Source organism: Columba livia, chromosome 6 (assembly GCF_036013475.1).
Source record: "Columba livia isolate bColLiv1 breed racing homer chromosome 6, bColLiv1.pat.W.v2, whole genome shotgun sequence".
In the NCBI taxonomy this organism is placed as follows: Eukaryota; Metazoa; Chordata; class Aves; order Columbiformes; family Columbidae; genus Columba; species Columba livia.
This window is the reverse complement of record NC_088607.1, coordinates 4,528,151-4,548,144: the sequence shown is the minus strand read 5'-3', so window position 1 is coordinate 4,548,144 and position 19,994 is coordinate 4,528,151. Positions and strand designations below refer to the sequence as shown.

At 41.9% G+C, this 19,994-nt stretch overlaps 1 protein-coding gene across 1 annotated transcript; it reads left to right on the top strand.

The window, feature by feature from the left end:
* Positions 1 to 16,780: 16,780 nt before the first annotated feature.
* LOC102097339 (proline-rich protein 22-like) lies at positions 16,781 to 18,131 on the top strand. Its single transcript, XM_065068639.1, has 3 exons — positions 16,781 to 16,903; positions 16,995 to 17,075; positions 17,465 to 18,131. Exons 1-3 carry the CDS (start codon positions 16,819 to 16,821, stop codon positions 18,079 to 18,081), a joined length of 783 nt encoding a protein of 260 aa, XP_064924711.1. The 5' UTR covers positions 16,781 to 16,818; the 3' UTR covers positions 18,082 to 18,131.
* Positions 18,132 to 19,994: the final 1,863 nt, after the last annotated feature.

Sequence of the window (19,994 nt, the reverse complement as noted above, 5' to 3'; positions counted from 1 at the left end):
CGTCTATAAAAGCCTAGAATATTTTAAGCTCACATACTCTTCTGTACTGATTAATCTTTCAATACAAATCAGTGGGTAATGCTGACAATTAGTTACTTCAACTCTGTTTTATTTCCTTCAATTTAGATGGTTAAATATAGATACAAAGTTAGATAATTACATTCCAACTGGGAGATGTACTATAAACAAATGAGATACAGTGTCTAAATTGATTAGTTAATCTGCATAAAGCTTTCTTTAAATGCAAAATATTTTTTTCATTACTGTGTAATTATTCATTAAATGCCATCTGTTAAGAGTCAAGTTAATAAAGTGTGAAAAAATGTAGGATAACAACCAAAGTCAAGTCATTTTGAAATAATTTTCTTGAAAGGGTTCTCTGGAAATAAATACATTTTATTTGAGCCAGTGGAACTTGTCACACAAATCTGAGGGGGAGAGAGGATAATGTTTGCTGAGGGTTTCACTGTGGAAACAAAAATCTTTCTATTTGCAAATATCATTTTCATGTTGGTTTTTGGGAATCAAACACAACACTTTACCCAAGCTCTCCTAGAGCATAGTGATATTTAAGCCTTTATCAAGTTTATGGGACAGCAAAACCCATCACTTCTTTTCTGTCTGAAAATTTTCCCAGACTTTCACTGCCATTTTTTCCCCCCATCCTAATTTTAAAAGCAAACTTAATTGGATTCAATACATTGGGCTGTTTTTTCCATATGGAATAGGAACAGTGTGAGGTTCGACAGACCACAGGGATGCTGCTGTTAGAAATCCTCTCATTAATTCTAGGCTTAGGAAAATGCAAAGGTACATGGCTCACATGTTGGAATTTCTATCTGTAGTTTTGAACCCTCTTCCAATAGTAGAATCATTTCTGTAAGGGACAAAAGTGCTCATCAGCTGCTGGGTGGGGGGAAAAGCTGCAGCTGGGGGGGACTAAAAGCTTTTTGCTTTGGTTCTTCAGCAGAAACATTGCAAAACTGTCAGCAATCGGGATGTCCTGCTCCTTCTCGAGGCACCATGGTCCTCTCCTTGCTGTCACTCTGACATTCGTGTCATGGTGCCACTTTCTTCAGGAAATCCAGGAGTTTGGAACACAATCCAGCTGCATTTTTCAGCCGCCTGCCAGTTAAACAGCAAGGGTTGCCATACATAAACTTCTTAATTTTTTCAGAAATCTGATATTATTCCCTGCTGCCAATTAGGTTTAGCATAAGCATTTTTTTTCCCCAGCTCTTTTTCCACTCCATGGAAAAGCCTGATGTTTTTCTTCCTCAGCTGGGCTGAAAAGTCAGCAAGATGAATGACTTGTAGGATGGAAAGTTTAAAAAAAGCACGCATACGGCAAAACATTTGGTTTTAACTTTTTAAATGGAAGCTAAAGGTTTGGATATGCCCTAGTCAAAGTGTTTCATTTGGATTCGTTAAACTCTGCATTGCATTCTTGTTTCACACCAGATGCCCACAACATCTGAATGTTGTTTCCCTGGAATCATGATGGTTCATAGACATCAAGCTGATTTTGCTGTGGTCACTCCTCTTCAGTCCAGGAAATAAATAATAATAGTAAAATAATAGTAAATAATAGTAAAATTGACCCTCCCAAGCAAGTTACGGCCACCACAAGGAAGGGTGGAGACTCAGGAAGGAGGTGAGTGGCTGAGAGAAGAACCACTGGTTCTTTAAACCAGTCTGTCTGCTAAGCCTATATTAAACTGGACATGATGTTGAGGACTTCTACCCCATTTTGGACAATTTGCCATGCCTTTCTAATCCTGTTTTATTCTCCAGAAGTGGAAAAGTTCCCTTTCATGTCTGTGTCACACAAACCACTTGGGTGTGGATAAGCCCTTATCCAAAATGCTCTTTGAAATACCACTCTTATTGAAGTCTAATGGTAGTCTATGCCTACACAGTTTATTAAATATTGAATGATCACCTCGGCTACGGAGTATCTTGAGGCTGATAAATTTCAGATAAGAAGCTGAATAAAATATGTGTTTATAATTAAACTAACTAAATTATCTGTAAAGCTTGTAATGTGTCTTATCTAGTACACTCTTCTTAGCATACTTAAAATCATGACTAGAACAAAGAAGGCCACACAAATATAAAACTCTTTTTGTTAAAGGAATAATTGCTGTTTAGGAAGTTTGTTCATGTTTATGAACATAAACCAATTTTTTAAGAATTAGAGTACTACAGAAATCCATGACACTATATAATTCAGGGTGTCGGGGCAATAAGCAAACTAGAAGCATGAAAACACAACTACTTCCTTTCTGAAATGTGATAAGCTATATTTCACAGCAGATATGAACACTGTGCTTTCCTTTGATCATTTTGTAGGAATAAGAAGTCAAACTCCTAAAAGGGGTCTCAGCCTAATCTTCAAATTTGGATTGGTCCTTACTTTCATATCCCTGATTGCATTAATTCGACCCAGACATAGAGCATCTTAGTGAGTTCCAGTGAGCTCTCTTTCTGAGGGACAAGGTTGATGACTGGTTGGTTGCTCCAGCTCCAAAGGCATTAATTTCTTCCGTGCTCCAGACTCAAAATGAAGATGACCCCATCTGGACAATCATGTAGAGAACACTGGTTATTTGGGTAGCAAAACTATATCAGAAAGAAAACATCATGTCCTACTATGTGAGCTCATTGAGACTTCTGCAATCAGGCTATCCTTGGCTTATTGTGCCTAATGTGGTTTAAAATAGCTGGGAAAGATTAAGACTAATCTCAGAGGGTTGTGGTGATCCAGTGGTCACGGTGTTTTAGCTACACTTCGTAGAGCCTAGAGTGTAATCATAGGACACAATTTATTTTGAGCTTGTACAGAGAACACTGTGGATTGCAAGGACCCAAGAGATGTGAACTGAGACACGTTCTCATAATTTTCCCCTGGAAAATGGAAAAATTGAGGGATCTTCACAGATACATGCTGAAGATTTTCAATTATCAACAAGTAAAGTAAAAAATGATTGAAGAAAACCCTTTAGGCTGGCAGACACTTTGCTGAGAAAGATATGTTGGAAGTTGGAGAAGTCATTATATCAAACACTTACAGGGATTGGCTGTCACTCATCTTTCAGTCCCATCAAGAGACAATAGTGGTGCAGGAGTCCAGCGCAGAGAAATATCTCCATGGCTCTTGAAAGCGTAACAACCTCTTCATGTTTTGGGCTTTCACAACTCAGGGGAGACCCACTTCTACACACACAAGGAGATCTTTTGCATGACTTCTACCTTATTTCCCTTTACAGCTTATTAGTTTTATCTGTTACAGTCAGTTAATTCCTGGTCAATCACATCACAGACTACTCAGTAACAAAAAAATCTCTGCAGTTCCATGGTGAATTGATTACTCCATGTGCTGGTTTATCTACTTTAGGATGGCTGGGATCATATATACCTTCGTGCCCTGTGATATCTCATACCAGTAAAGGTCATGGAACATTCATCCTTGAGAACACTGGTATCTGCTGGACTCTCATCTCTGTCCGGACCTTCTATACTTTATCTTTAGCAAGAAGCATAAATACAGTGGTTGTGCCGAGTAAACAGATCATATTCTACATACTTCCAGTGCATAGAAGACAGCATCACACACACAACGATATAAATCTGCAATTCAAACATCTCTGTTACCATTGATCATAGCTTTTCAGCCTCTTTTTCATGAATGACTGACGGGTTGTGTACTAACTGTTTGGTTTACTTTTTCATTTTACTTGGTATAAATATACCTAAAGGCCATGCCTACAGTTTCAAGACTTGGTGCATGTCCTGTCAGTTTGAGAAGTACTCATAGGTAGCCTTTCACAAGTAATAGAGGAAGGCAACTAAACTCGGTTATTTTTACCTATTTGAGAAGCTTTTCCCTGTTTACTGAGAAGTTTAAAAGTGTTTAATTAAAAGTCCTCAGAGTCTTTCCACTAGTCTTTCCATTGTTCTTCCTACTAACTTCAGCAAGGTTAGGATCAGGTCTTAAACACTGTATGCCATAGGGATCAAAGTCTAAAGTGAATATTGGGAAAAAGAAGTGAAACAAATGAGAAATAATGCTGATTACAGAAGAATGAATGACCTAAAATATCAAAACCCCAGCAGACTTGTGTCTTGACACCTCCTACCCATGCTGCAAATAACAGCAAGACACATAAGTAAAAGTCTTTCCTATCTAATCTTTCCAGAATTGCTCAAGAAATATCTTTGTAGGCGGATTAACTGTTCCTGAACAGTTTCTTCAGCGTATTAGTTGAGAAAGCCTTTTTTCTTGTCATGTCTTTCTCACCTATGAGATTTTTCTTTGGAAGGAAAAGAACCCTAACCCAGAAACCATAATTTTTCAATCTTATTAGGAAATTATACATTTTGCTTGACCCTTTTATCTTGCTGTATTGATGAAACAAGTAATGTTACCACACTCATCTGAAAATTAAATGCTTAGGGCTAACACACTTGGCAAACATGGCAGAACAAGGATGTTGATCTACTTTCAGTAGATCACTGAAGGAGAACTTAATAGTGAGGCCTATATATTAAATAATGAGGGTTATACATTAAAAGCATCTTCCTCTGGTAGAGACAGCAACAGATAAAATAGTGCCCTTTCTGCAGCCTGGTTGCAGTCAGGAGAGATCCCAGGTGATCCAAGCACGTAGCTAGAATATATTTTGCTCACATAATTGAAATTCTGAGCAGATTATGGTTTTTGTAAGGTACATCACAATTCCCCATTCGTGCTTTTCAAAACCCGTACCCACCTATACATACACATGATCATATAAACACCATCCTTCTCAGAATTCACGCTCTTTTAATATTCACATAGGTAAAATCCATCTCTTAATTTCTCTTGGAGCTAATATGATACATCTGATCTGGGAGTTAAAGAGATGATATATTCCATGTTATTGCGAAAATCAGATAATCAGAAAATGCCTCCTTGGGTTTCCACATGCAAAGTATGGGATCCTGTAATGGGGCAATAAAAAAATGGAATAAATGAGAGAGATTATTTTGTTACCAAAATCTCTTAGAAAATTTAAAGTTCAGTTTAGATAATGTATTGTCTCTTAGAATTTTTATTGTAGGTCCTGCGCTTTTTTCACCCATGTTATAATACAGCTTTCCCTGGTGAAAGTCCTGTAATATTGTGCTAAATAAAGTTGCACAACAAGTATTTCTATCCTTTGGTGAATAAAGGTGATATCCTGGTATATCCATGGATATTACCTGTATCTCTATTTGCATCTCTGTTTATCTATCTATAGTAATTTACCAAGAAAGATCACAGAAACAAGGGTTACTATCATGCCCTGGAAAAAAATAGCTGTATTTCTATTAGGAAAAAGAAAAGTATAAGAAGAATGAACTAGATTACAAATCCAGTTTTCCTGTTAGCTCAGGAACGGACAAGAGGTGATTTTTCTGCCTTCTCCATTGTGGGATCTCTTTGGATAACCGAGAGCAAGCTGAGGCTGTCATGGGTCTCCTGTACAACATACATGTAAAAATAAGAGTATAATTCTGAGATATTGTCATTGCATGTTTGTGTTTGCAGTGCTATAAACTTGTGGCATCACTTTCATTACAGACCCATATTTCCAGTGATGCAAGTCTTGTCAGAAAACAAATATTCTAAAGCTGAGATTTAGCAGTGCAATCCTCATCCTGTGAAGTTTATAGAGAAAAAAAAACGCCAAACCTTACTTTAAAATAAAAATATTGATTTTAGCTGATTCATGAGTCGGCAGATAAATATGAGCTTTTTATCATGCTTTGGGAACCCTGGGAATACATGGCTTGGAGTCCTTCCTGCTAAGAGAGGTGCGCTGCCTCTAGAATTACACTTTCATTTTCTTAGGGCAAGCAAGCTGCTTGTAGATAATGCACCCGCATTTGCTTCAACATCGCTTTATCATCTCCTCCAGTTGCAATAGTCCATTGCGTCTTTTTAAGGCAGTTTTTATTATACTTGCCCCTAAGATGGGCAAATTCTTATGAGATTTCCTTCTGGAAATCATACCAGGGACCACGTGGAATTCAGGAACAGAAATTTCCCAGCCTTTTGGAATTAAAGATTCAGATTTTCCTGCCATTTCAATCACCTTGACATCTCTGAGTAATGTATAAGGAAATAATTCACACACATGTGAATAGAGATTGGTACCATACTCTCCAACTGATTTATATTAGATGCAACCAGGGAGGCAGGCTGAGTGCTGCACAGACAGGTATTACTAAATATGATCTTCTGGTCTGATATTGGCACTAAGAGGACTAAAATGCATGTTGTGTATGTAAAACAGGCCTTCCCACAGTGCTGCATTCCTGTATCCTGCTCCCAGGACAGGTCCTTTTCTCTTTTGGCAGCCCAAAAGTCTTCTTTGGCAGGCAGATGTTCACCTGCACTGAGCAGGGAGGACACATTAGGGTCATGGCCAGAAGAAAAGGGCACAGCTGTAACAATGATTTTTCAGTGATTTTTGAGTGTTGTCATGATTTCCTTGAAACTATAAATGAGGCCTTTACCTGGTCTTGATAACAGCTCCTTCAGTGCCAGGAGGCAGAGGACAGGCTTACTCGTATACCCTGAAGCACACGTTCCTCTTTCACCTCAAATGTCCAGCATCAGCACCATTTCTGGCCAAATCTGCCTCAAAACCCAGACAGTGTGTGTCCACATGTACCTCTTTCATGGAACACTTGAGCTCTCTTGGCCAGCTTCTTCAGTGGTGTTTCCAAATATCTGCATGCATTGACCACCTCTACCAAGTTCCTCCAGAGCATGAGCATGGCCAACAAGCTGGTCCTTCTCCAGACCCTTCAGACAAAAATCCTTGCTGAGAAAATACAGGCAAGACTCAGTGCAGACATCCTCTTGTTTAAGAGACTTAGGGTGCAGTTTGGTAGTTAGATCTGAAATGCTGCTTTGAAAGGTCTTTTATCTGAAAGGGGTCACTGACACTTGAATCTCTGCCCCGACAATATATGTTAGAGGTTTTCCTGAGGGGCAGACATTCAGTTTATACTAATTGGATTGAATTCTTTATTCTCTGCGCGTGCTCTCCAATATAACTCATTGCAATGTTCTTTCCTTCCCTTAAGGTAACAACAAAGACAGTTTGTCAGATATTAAAAAGGTCTACTGAGAAAAAGAATAAGGAAAGTATCAGAGTTTCAAATTCTGTTTTTTTCCCTCCTCTAACTTGCAAGAAAGGTTGGAAGAAACAGAACTCAAAAATCACTGTGACCTTACAGAGCTGGTATCAATAAAGGGAATAAGTTTATGTACGGAGGAGAAAAATTATGATAGCTGGAATTCCAAAGCAGCAATACTGCTTGCAAATGAGGAAATATTGCAGAGGACATGTATTAAGACAAGCTCAATTTCTCTGCATTTAGAGACAATTTTCAAGACATGGTTTCAGTTTAAAGAAAATTATCTAGAAGAGAGGAAAACCTTCAGCATCATCTAGCTATAGGGCTGAAGTGACCTCTGTCTCCCGGTGTGGAGATATTCCTGGTTGCAAGTGCTTCTTCACCTCCTGGGGTCTGCACATTGAGAATGGACAACTCCTCAAAGTTAATTGAATTATACCAACTTAAAGTGAAAAGAGCATATATATACACATATATATTTTAGAAATAATTAGATTTTTTTTCTTTCACAAAAGAGAAAACATCATGCTCAGGAAAGAGAAAACATATTTGGAGTTTTCTGCCAAAATCCTTGGGAGGTTTCAGCTTTCCCACAAATAACAAAAGGGGACTTTCTGCGATAATGGAATCCATCTAAAACTCATGATGAAGAGTGGAAGATCCCCAGCACTGTGAAACGTCAGCAACTCTTTTAGTTCTTCTTTCTTTATAGCTACCAGATCAATGAGATACTCATGAATGTAGAGGAAATTCTTACATGAATACCGCTAAAGCATTATCGTTTCCAGAGCTTGCCAAGAAAATGCAGGTGTTCCTTGAGCCCTGAGTAATAACAACCCAGGGCTCCTGGGTCTGGATGACAGGTATTCATGACAAAAGGAAGTAATCTTTCTGCGTGGGAGATAATTGCAGGCGATGTTTATTACGCCTAGGGTTGATAAAAATCAAATAGTGATTAAGGACATAGACAAAACTTCATCACTTTCTTCTTTTCTGCTTTATAATTAGATTTTGTAGCTAGACTCTCAACTGCCAGGTGAAATTTAATATGAGAAAAGTCAAAGATGTTCTAGAATATTATGATATAAAGGATATAACAGATCACTTCAGGGTCTCTGTCCTCACCTGCTCCCTCCGCAAATCTTAAATCTTCTTGTGTGGTTGCTTTTTTCTTTTCTCTTGGCTGCTCTCAACATTTATCAAAAGAATGTTTTAAAAAGACAAATGTATTAGCTAGTACTCATGAAAATAATCTATATGAATGTGGATTAAATTCACTTTTTCCATTGCAGAAAGGAACTCACTTGAGATGAGTCCTGAGAAGTCCTTAGTTAAAAATAAACTGAAGCTGTAGCTGTTTGTTTACAGCTAATAATTGCACAGTACTACTGTGAACTGGGTCATTTTCCAAATTGTTCCATCAGTGGCTTGCTGATCTTGGAGGCCAGTTTGACTCCATCTCTCTGCAGGAGTTTTACATAAGTTTTCTTTGATTATCAGTAACCCACATGGAGTACACTGACTGATAAGAACACAGGAGAAACAGCCAATACTTGCTACTTTGTTGTTTGAGTTTATTTTAAACATTTACTGCATCTTAAAAAAAATAAATAAATAAAAATGACAAGGCAGAGTTATAGTTGACTGAAAGGTTATGATGTTTTTAGAGGAGTTGTATCCATATGCTCTACACATATTGATAGAAGAAGGGTGGTGGTATGTCATTTTTGCTGTGCCTGCCCTGTTACAGAACTGGTTCTTTTTTAATGTGAGACTTTTACACTGAAAAAAGGTAGATGGATATGATACCCTGTTTTGGTGGGAGTTTCCAAAATTGTTACTGTTTTGAAACTGGTCACTTACTGAGCTTTTTCTTGGAAATTTAACTCCTGTTTCTTCTTGTTTGGTAATGTTAACCTAAATAAAAGTAAATCAGTTTTTGTATTTATTGCCGTGTTCTCATTCACCCCGTCTGTAAGCCTACTTCACTTCAAGACAAGCAGGAAAACAAGATCTTATTAAATATATGGATGCTTGACCACTGATGTCACCAAGAGGAGACTCAGAACATCTTTCATTTTTGTGACTGAGACCAAACCTGGAAAGGCAGTTTGGATGGCTAAGTCATCCTTGGTCTTTGGGTCATAATGAAAACTGGAGGGGAAAAAAAAAAAAGGGGGGTTTGAAGCCCTTGATCAAGTGATTAATTATTTTCTGATGAACAGGGTACTCTTTCCAAAAAGCACTAATACATTAGAAGCTTCCTTCATCACCATGCAATTTTGAAGAGGTAGTCTTTTAAATATAAAACTTGTAATAATATTAATCAATCAATAGCAGTATATTTTATTGACTATGTACATAAATGATAGCTTAAAAGCCACATGAAATTAAGCAAGATGAAATTTAAGAAATTAGTGTTCCCTGTTTCTTAGCAGGCACTAATCTCCAAGCAAGTTAAACGAATCCTTGATCCTTAGCTTTCTGATCCAGTCATCTACACACATTGCTGTATGTGTTTGCCCAACAGAAATCCAGAGGATTTTGCTTGATTCTTCAGCAATATCCCTGTCCAACTCAGTATGCTATTATCACATTATTGCCTTGCATTCTCATTTTGCTTAAATTCATTTACAGTGCTGCAGAGCATTCTGACTTCTTGACTTCGGCACCTGTGTGAGCACTTGTGGGTCAGATACACCTCCTGCTGCTCCAGGCAGGCTGCAGCACCTCAATATATCAGCCACAGGGACTCTCTCACCAATTAGTTCTGTATTAGTATTTTTCTGGCACGTGCTCTGCTCTGAGCCCAAGGAGAGCCACCGCACAAGGTTTGCAATAGGGTGAATGTTGTGTTTGCTCCCAGCTGTAGAAAGCAATTGGTGAAACAACAGATAGCATATCTCACAGATAAGGTCCGGTTCAGTGTCAATACAAGATCATAGAAGCAGCTCTTCTGGTTTATCATGATCTTAAAAATTTGATGCAAGGTGGCAAGAATATTTTTGAACAGAAACTGGTGCTCCATCCCTCTTGACTACAAAGCAAATGCTGATAAAGTTCATATGTGGTAGTTTCACATGACACTAAGAACCTGCTGGTTGTGGTTGATGGTACAATGATTATTTTAAATTAACGCAGAAACCAAGTATGTTTAATATTTACCTCTTTTTCTGCCCCCTCCATTTTGATTCTAAAATGTTGACTTAGTTTCTCAGGTTCTAGTATAACTAAAAACATTTAAGCTAATAACATTTTAAGATTAAAAGGCAGAACTGATAGCAAGGGCATACTGTACCTCATTGATAGTGCTTCCCAAACTATGGGCCTGGAAATAGGGTATCTATTTTAAAAAGTCTGCCTCGGCTTATCGAAGGAATTGCATAATTCCTTCATTACCATGATAAGCCAGTTATTGTAATAATCAAAATTAGAATTTCAAAGTCCTTAGAGCTAGTGGACCTGTAGAAAGCTCCCAGTTAAAAGAAGCATTATAAAAACCTTATCAATATATCACAAATTCAAAGGAATCACAAACCCAGAAGAGCTGTTAAAGGGAAATAACTTAAGCATTAAATAAGCTCCTTTGCAATGAGTCTTTTAGTCTCTTAAAGACCTATGAACTGAGTGTTACCTTCCCTGAGCTGGAATTACTTTAATAACCCCTCCAGTGTATTGAAAATATGTGGAGAATTTGCAGATGATACAGGATTAGTTGAGCCCTGAAGTCCGCAATTCCAGCACAGTAAGGGGACCAAAGAAAGCTGTGTATAAAAATACATAGGATCATGTATATTAAAAACATTTCTGAACCCAAACTCTTCTGCCCAGCCTGAGGCAGAGATCCAAATATCCTTCGTTAATAAAGCAGACATATTTAGTTATAGCATCCCCATATGTATAACAATGTTTTCTCCTGCAGAACTTATTAGAAAGAGCAGAAATAGTACTCTGCTCAGCAGAAAAACAAGATGCAAAAATCATTTATTTCAATCACAAGATAATACTTTTAATAATTTTGTGCAAAAAACTGAATAGATATGAAAATCCCCTTAAAATCACTACACTAGAAGAAATTATAAAAAAAATAAAATACCTAGCTAAATGTTAAATGCTAAATGGAAGTTTATGACAGTGCGTGCTCATATATGATTTTTTTATATAGAAACATGCACTGCCATCTACGTATAGTTCTAAAAACCTTCTGTTGGAAGCCTCTATTTTTGTCTCTGCTGAGTGAGAAGGAGCCAGCCCAGTTTAAAATGAGAGGAAACTGAAATACTGCACATCTAAAAAGAACAAGTGTGACAAAAGTGATTTCTGCTCTGACATTTTGAAGAACTACAAGGTAAAGGGGACAAATTCTGCCTAGAAGAGTGTAGATGTGACAGATATCACTTGGTTAGCAAAACACAAGACCAATATAAAATGGAGTACCCAGTCAATTCAGTCTTGCCTTTCCTCCACAAACATAGGGAAAATATTTGTTTTACCTGTCTTTAGACACCCAAGAATATTTTTGGTCTTTTAATTAATGATTGTCCATCTTCTTCTAAAATGTATTCCCTGCATTTCAAATATCCAATGTTTTTCCCGTGACAGTTTAAATCCCAGGATGACTGTCACATCTCAAGTGGCACAATGAGCAGTGCATTAGAGGTCACTCCTAAGCTTAATTTCTTTCCCTAAATGAGTACCACTCCAGTTGCATTGCCTTCCCATTTGAACAAGAGTCTCCAAATCTTGTCAGGAACTCCACAAGCACAAACTTCTCATGGCAAAGCTTTCCTCCAGCCTACACACAAGTGTATCTAAGACGAAGTGCCTTTGGATTTGTTGGAGGCCTCTAGCATTGCTATTGCAAATCAACCACACAGTAAGATGAACATGAGTCTCTAAAGTTAATCAAGATGACAAAGCCACCCTCATTAGCCATAAACCCATGCTGGACCTCTGCCAGCCATGAGTCTGGAGTGCATTCCTACCTGAGCTCCGGTTGCTACACCAAGTCCCCAGGCAGCTCCGCTTTTTTGAGGGACTGCGTCACATCCTCATGGCTAGCCTGGAAAAGGAAAGATTGTCACCATCAGTTTTGAATGGCTGAGCTCTTGTCAATAGAGTCTCAATATCTGACGGAGTCCTTGTTATATCTCCTCATGGGAGAAACACTCTTGGGTGCTCACAGAGCCCCTTCCACATGCACATCAGTTTGCTCCCATCCTTATGACAACAGTGACAGGAAAACATCAGAGACACTCAGAGCAATAATAACAGTTTTCTAAATTCGGGTGATATTTGATTGACATGTTTTCATGTGAATAACGTCAGAATAGCTATGCAGCTTGCAGATAATGATGGCATCATCTAAGGAGACTTTCAAAAGCACTAATTCATTTTTCCCAATTTTCAGAAGGCAACTCTCATTCAGTTTCTGCATATACCATATTAGATAATGTTTCAATAGCTCCTGGAATCTGGAAATCAGCCTTTCTAGAAACACGTTCCAGAGTTTGGGTCAGAAAGTATGTTAGAATGTACTGGATAGCTCTAACCTCTGCAGAAGATTAATGGTAAAAGAGCTGACCAAAAAATTTACTTCTCCTCCCTCAAAACACTGATATTATTCCATAGGCTGCAAAATTATGGATATATTAGTTTAATACTAATTTATAGAGGGTTTTATTATTTTACTTTGATTTTTTTGACATCTCTCAAAGAATGGTATTCATTTTCAGTTTAGTCACTCTTTTATTCATTGTAATGGAAGAAAAGGAATGAGGAGTAAAACCAGTTTGAGAACAAAAAAAAGAAAAAAAGAGAAAACAAAACTAGAAGGCTCTTCCATATTTTTAAAAACTGAAATAAACCAAATTATTCTTTGCTAATAAAGATAATTTTTGTGAGAAATGGTAGTGTACTTAAACAAAACAAAACAAAACAAAAAACTATCAACAAAGCTTTTATTTGAGACCTCCTATCTGCATCATTTGTGATAATGACATAGGGTGATTCCACATTATACATTGTGAACCCCAAACCATGCTGGAATACATCTCTTAACATCTTGCGTTTGCAGGATTATCACAGAGGGATCAAGTTACTCTCCTCCTCTCACCAAGTGATGGAGCTTGCTCATCCACTAATTGGTCCCCAGGAAGGAAGCTCTGCCCTGGTTCAGAAGAGCCCAGGGAAAGGGAGAGCTGTGCCTTCCACCTGCACACACAGTCACCCACAAAAGCCCCCGACTCAAAGTTTCACTTGGTTTGCTGGTGCTGTTGGCTTGGTTTGGTTTCCTTAGCTGCCCTAAGAGCCCTTAAAAATACATCCGGCTTCAGCCATGTGCCTCAGGACCTGATGTTTCTTTAATTCCACAAAGCAAACTAACAGTGACAACCTGAGCATGAATAATTCACCAGGAGGGCTCTGCGAGCTGTTGGAGCTGTCGAGGCACTTGCAACTTGCAGCAAAGCAGCAGAGAGTTTTTCCCCCCATTTACCCAAAGAGGTGGCCCATCAGGAACCATCCTGCTGGCCAGTAACCCCCAGTTAGTCTCAGCACACCCTGCAGCACTCACTACATGAAACACATCGCACCTACCAGGGAGCAAGGAATTGGGCAAGAAGCCACTCAGTATAATGCTAGTTTTTGGAGAACAGGAAGAATTCAGGCTGAAGTAAAAGAAACTTTGGACAGTGAAGGTGACAGAAAAGGTGTAGCAGTGACTTCTTCACCATGACACCCTGCCAGGGCCTGAGTGGGACAGAGCTGCACCTTCTCTCTCCACCAAGCCAAGTCGCTGAGGTTTTGCATGATACTGGGCTGAAGATAGACTGAAGTCAACTCACAGGAGCACTTAAAGAGCTTCATTATGTCTTTTCTTCTTAAGCCTGGCATGGTGACCAAAGGCTCGGATTGCTTTTCTTACAGTGACTCCAAAGTTACGATTTTGCAAATGCACAGGGAAAAGTGTTCTTCAATGCTTCCGACATTGTTAATGGTTCAATGAACTACCAGTGCCAGCTGCCCTGCTAGGTCTGTCTGCCATCCTGACAAAGTATATGGACTTTACACAAGTCATTACTCACATTATCCCTATTATACATATATGGCAGAAATTCTGACAGCTGAAGTCAGTGAGGCATTAGTGTTGATCCAGCAGAACAATTATTTTACAAGCCATGCACTCAAAAGAGGATAACACTTTGTTTTTTCCAATGTGACACTTGACCTTCAAATAATCAGACTGAAGATACCACTGTTACTAAAATTCAGTTTAATTGACAATAAAGTGAAACAACCTGGTTCTACAGCTCATGAAAATATTGCAAACTCTCCAAACAGCTGTGAAGCAAAAAGTTGATGGAGGTAGGAGGAAATACCCATGGGCTGTCTGCAGGCACACTGGCTTTCCAGGGGAAACTGGTTGTCTATGAACTGGCTAAGACACAGATAAAGGAGAAACAATCTCTCCCGTGTGTCAATTCTCCTGTTATTAAAAATCGTGTAAAGTTTGTACACTGCTGATCAAAGGAGAAAGGTGAGACAAGAGAAGAAAAGTGCAGTGAAAGCATGAAACAGAGATTCCCAAATATGACAGAGAAAGATTGAAGAGCTACAACCTTCAGTAAAAAGGAAACGCGTCAGACCTCAAATGCATTTCCTGGTTAGATTCTCAAGTAGCTTTCTCAGTGGTATAAAGCCTTAAACACTAGCTTCCTGTGAAATTAATGCCTTAGATATTTTAGCTGTGTCATCAAAATAGCCTCCTATATAGGATATGTTGGACATTGAAAATGTCATTTATACCAAGAAGCTATTGCAAAGTCTCAGTGGGAAAGCTTTGTCCCCTCGTGAACATATCTGTCCACATGCTGTAGAAACTTTTTGAAATTGAAAGGTTTACTCAGAATATTGATGGTTTAATCAGCTTCACACCTTTGCCCATTGCCAAATATAGACAAAAATGTAATACAAATTACTACATAGAAAGCAACAGATTAACTTCTTATCTAGAGGAGTTTCATATTTTTGCAATACATCTCCTGTTTGGTACAATACTAGCACAAATCATATCTCTGTCAGAGTAAACTGCATATGGTATGTAGGCCACAAATTCATTAGCCATAGGCTGTTGTGAAAGAACAGCAAGAGATTTGTGTAATCCTTCTAGAACTAGTCATTTGTGGATAAAAATCATTATTTGATTAAGATAAGACCTTTAGGCTCACAGTCGAAGCCTGGCTGTGTACATGAGATTACAGGACAAAGCAAAGATGGGAGAGGTTTAATGAACAGGTGTCCCCATGGTCACACAGGACTCAGGTCTCTTGGTTAGAAGCCCATTGCTCTATCTGCTCTCTCTCTTCAAAGAGCCACCTTTGCATTTAATAGGTATAACATGCAACAGAAAGTCCTGTGGTTTGTGTGCCTGATAATGTAGCACACACCAAAGGAGCACTGATCTTTTAAACTCAGACTTAGTACTGTCAGAGTTTACTGGTGATAATCAGCATTTGTTAGTAAGGTTTATTGCTAATTCATAATGTAATCTGTCACTCAAATATTACAAACCAAATTTGCAGACCCTGCCGTTAGGACCTCACAGGCAACACCTTTATTTCCTCTACAGTGATAAAATATACACGGCATATTCTTTCTTCCTGTTTTGTATAAAATGAAGCTATTTGATGGATCAATCATGCTTTCTTAGTTGTGCATGATAAATAAATCCAGAAGCATCAGCAAATATCTTCAGCTGCAGGGATTACCAACAGGGGAATCAATTATGTAAAGTACTTGGGCCTTTAGAGTTAAACATACACACTGAGACTCAAATCACTCATCAAGAGAAAACTTCAGCTTTCTCCTTTCCTCTTGGTTGTAGGTTGAAGCCCTTTCTAGCTGCTACATTTTTCCTGTAAACGCTGGGTGTTGATAACAACGTTTTCTTTACCCGAGAAGTGTGTATAACACAGAAGAGCTTGATTAAAAAAAGGCGAATAAATGAGCAAACTGCACAGCATAGTACTAGGAATGCTTCATTCATTTAGGCCAACAAATTGTTGCCCAGATCCAACCTCGACCTCTGGGCAGATGTGCAGCATCCAGCCCTTTTTTTGGGGAGCACACAATGATGGGTTCCGTCTCCTCCCAAGTGTCACCTGCCTGGGAAAGCTCAGCCCCTCCGAGGGGGATCCAGGGCTGCTTGGGTTTCCTGATCAGGGGACTGCTGGAGTGAGGTCTGGAAAACACATGCTGTGTGACACCCCCTCGTGTCCCTGAGGTCCCTTTTTCCTGTCTCTGCATCACTCCAGCGCACAGAAACACAGGCAATGGTCAGAAACATGTTCACTATCACTCCAGCACGCAGAGACACAGGCAATAGTCACAAACATGTTCACTGTGTGGCTCAAGGTGCAGCTTGGTCCACACACACAGCTCGGCTGCATTGACTTGTTCCTTTTCCCCCTGAAAAATAATATTTAAAGCAAAAAGCATTTGTACCCACCACCCACCCACCCCCATGAACCCTTTCCCTGCCCAGGAGGAGCTGGGAAGGCTCTTGGGCGGAACACTGGGAGCCCCAACATTCCTTCCTGGGACACCCCAAAGAGTCCTTAGTTACCAACGGCCAGAGCCACCACGATGTTCCCAGCGTACGGCTCCCAGGTCCCTCCGGTCCCACGGCTGCTACAGCCGTTCATGCTCCCCCAAGTCTTCTTTCCCCCAGGTAGGAACCCACCCCGACCCCTGCAGCCCGGGACGCTCATGGGGGCAAGAGCGGAGGTGAGCGCCAGCCATGGCTCCTGTCTCTCTTGCAGGCTCAGCCCCGCTGTGCCCACCACCCGTACAGCAGCAGCCCCTCCCTGCAGCCTGGGCGCCCCCCCAGGCCCCACCAGCAGGTATGGCACCCCTGGCACCCTGTCTGCTTGGACACCACGGCACCTTCGGCCCCTTCGCCATCCCTGACCCTGGGCACTCCCAGCACCCACCGCCCCTGTTCCCGGCACATCGGGCATGAGGGTTCAGCCAGCATGGCCAAGCGGCCCTGCCCTGGGTCATATGTGCCCAGAAAATCTCATTTTCTGAGAATTTCCCCGGTACCTGGGGCCATCTCTCCTGTTTCCCCTTCCAGAACGGAGTCTCCTCATGCTTTGCCGCCCTGTTCCCTGCACAGCAGCTCACCCCATGGGGATGTCCCGGCCACCGGCAGACCCAGGGGACATTAGTGATGGGGACCAGCCCATGGAGGGTCCCCCCAGCCCATGACAACTCCCCCTCCCCCTCACAGGGCTGCAGAGGGCACCATGCGGCTGCTGCTTTGACCCCAGAGTGTTCAGCGTTCAATGGACCATCCCCTACAACCACCAGGGCACAGCGGTGGCTGCAGCCACTCCAGTGCTGCCAAGTCAAGGCTACCAGCAGCTTGAGAGGCAATTCGCACATCTGAGCGTCGCCAGCAAGGTCACCACGGCAGGGACACCCCTAGGCGGCTATGTGCCCCCCAGCTGCTCGGCTGCCACCCCCAACAAAGCTGCTGGGGACCCCACAAGCCACCTCGCGGTCCCCGACAAGATCCTTCTAGAAGATGCCCTGAAGCTCTTTGGTTGCTCCATGGACAAGGAGTGGGTCAGCAAGGAAGAACCCAAGCCTGATGAGCCCGGTGTTGCCATCGCCACCATGCCCCAGCAGGACTTTAGCTCGCTGGCGCTGCCTGAGGACCTGCTAACACCCGACTACAGCGTCCCCGAGATCAGAGCAGCCGTGCTGAGCATGGAGGAATTCTACATCCTGGGCACGGAGCCCCCCGAGCTGTGGGGCGCAGGGATGGAGCTGCCACGGTGCCAGGCTGCCCCGGCAGAGCAGCGGGGGTGCGAACGGAGGCACAAAGCGGGGCACAGCCCCTAGTCTGAGCCCCCCAGCAAGTGCAAGGCGTGGGTGGCAGGGGGGGATTAAACCCAGAGCAGGGGATGGGGTTCAGCGGGGGGTGGGGGTTGGAGGGGTTTGGGAGGGTGCGATGCTGCCTTAAGCTGGGAGGGGGGCTGGGGTGGCTTTCATGGGACCTTTTTTTTTTTTTTTCCTCTTTCCATTAAATGCTGTTTTTCTGGATCTGCTCTGTGCCTGTGTGGGGAGGGGTGCAGGGGGCACTGGGAACCACAGACCTGGCTTCGCCTCCCTGCTGCAGCAAAATAACCCCAAATCACCCCCAGAATGCCAGGAAGGCACTGCAGGGCAGGGACCCTCCTGCCCTTGTCTGGGTGCACCTTGGGCAGCTGCTTTTGCGCTCCCTGGTCCTGCAACCAACCAACCAATCAGTACACTGGCCAGAAATTGCCTGGAAATCTCATCTCCCTTTATTGCTCATTTCCCACCCCAGCTCCACAACCTGGGGCCAATGGAGCACCCAGCGCCTCGAGGCAGCGGCCACAGCTCCACGGGTCCAGCCGGCAGCAGGTGCATCGAGTCACAGTGTCACACAGTATCACAGTATGTTTGGGATTGGAAAGGACCTCAAAAGATCATCTAGTCCAATCCCCCTGCTCGAGCAGGAACACCTAGGTGAGGTTGCACAGGAACATGACCAGGCGGGTTTGAATGTCTCCACCTTCTGTCACCCTCACTGAGAAGAAGTTTCTTCTCAAATTTAAGTGGATCCTCTTGTGTTCCAGCTTGATCCCATTACCCCTTGTCCTATCATTGGTTGTCACTGAGAAGAGCCTGGCTCCATCCTCATGGCACTCACCCTTTACATATTTATAAACATTAATAAGATCACCCCTCAGTCTCCTCCGAACTAAAGAGACCCAGCTCCCTCAGCCTTTCTTCATAAGGGACATGCTCCACTCCCTTAATCATCTTCGTTGCCCTACGCTGGACCCTCTCCAGCAGTTCCCTGTCCTTCTGGAACTGAGGGGCCCAGAACTGGACACAATATTCCAGATGGCATCTCACCAGGGCAGAGTAGAGGGGGAGGAGCACCTCTCTCCATCTACTAACCACCCCCCTTGCAATACACCCCAGGATGCCATTGGCCTTCCTGGCCACAAGGGCTCAGTGCTGGCTCATGGTCATCCTGTTGTCCACCAGGACCCCCAGGTCCCTTTCCCCTACACTGCTCTCTAATATGTAATTTCCCAACCTATACTGGAACCTGGGGTTGTTCCTGCCCAGATGCAGGACTCTACACTTTCCCTTGTTAAATTTCATCAGGTTATTCACCACCCAACTCTCCAGCCTGTCCAGGTCCCACTGGATGGCAGCACAGCCTTCTGGTGTGTCAGCCACTCCTCCCAGCTTCATGTCATCAGCAAACTTGCTGATAATACACTCAATTCCCTCATCTAAATGGTTAATGAATATATTGAATAATATTGGCCCCAGTACTGACCCCTGAGGCACTCCACTAGATACTGGCCTCCAACTAGACTCCGCACCATTGACTACCACTCTCTGGCTTCTCTCCTTAAGCCAGTTTGCAACTCACCTCTCTACTGTGTTGTCTAGACCACACCTCCTCAACTTAACTGTGAGGATGCTGTGGGAGACTGTGTCAAAGGCTTCTGAAGTCAAGGTAGACCACATCCACCGCTCTGCCATCATCCATCCACCTTGCTACATTCTCATAAAAGGCTACGAGGGGAGACAGTAGGTCTTCTCTTGACAATCCTGCAGCTATCTAGCTGTATATCCTGCTGTATGCTTCTCTGCTTCCCAGCAAAGAGATTCAGAGCCAGTCCATGGTCTTGCCAAACTCTTCTGTCCTTCAGGATATGTCCACCATTACCCTTTATTCAGCATAACATCCTCAACATCAGCTCCAT

What these genes read in the sequence shown, in the direction of transcription:
- LOC102097339 (XM_065068639.1), top strand. Translation starts at nt 16,819, where the DNA reads ATGTTCCCAGCGTACGGCTCCCAGGTCCCTCCGGTCCCACGGCTGCTA. An exon ending in CCAAGTCTTCTTTCCCCCAG is followed by an intron (nt 16,904 to 16,994) that starts GTAGGAACCCAC and finishes TCTCTCTTGCAG; the next exon opens with GCTCAGCCCCGCTGTGCCCA. An exon ending in CCCCCAGGCCCCACCAGCAG is followed by an intron (nt 17,076 to 17,464) that starts GTATGGCACCCC and finishes TCCCCCTCACAG; the next exon opens with GGCTGCAGAGGGCACCATGC.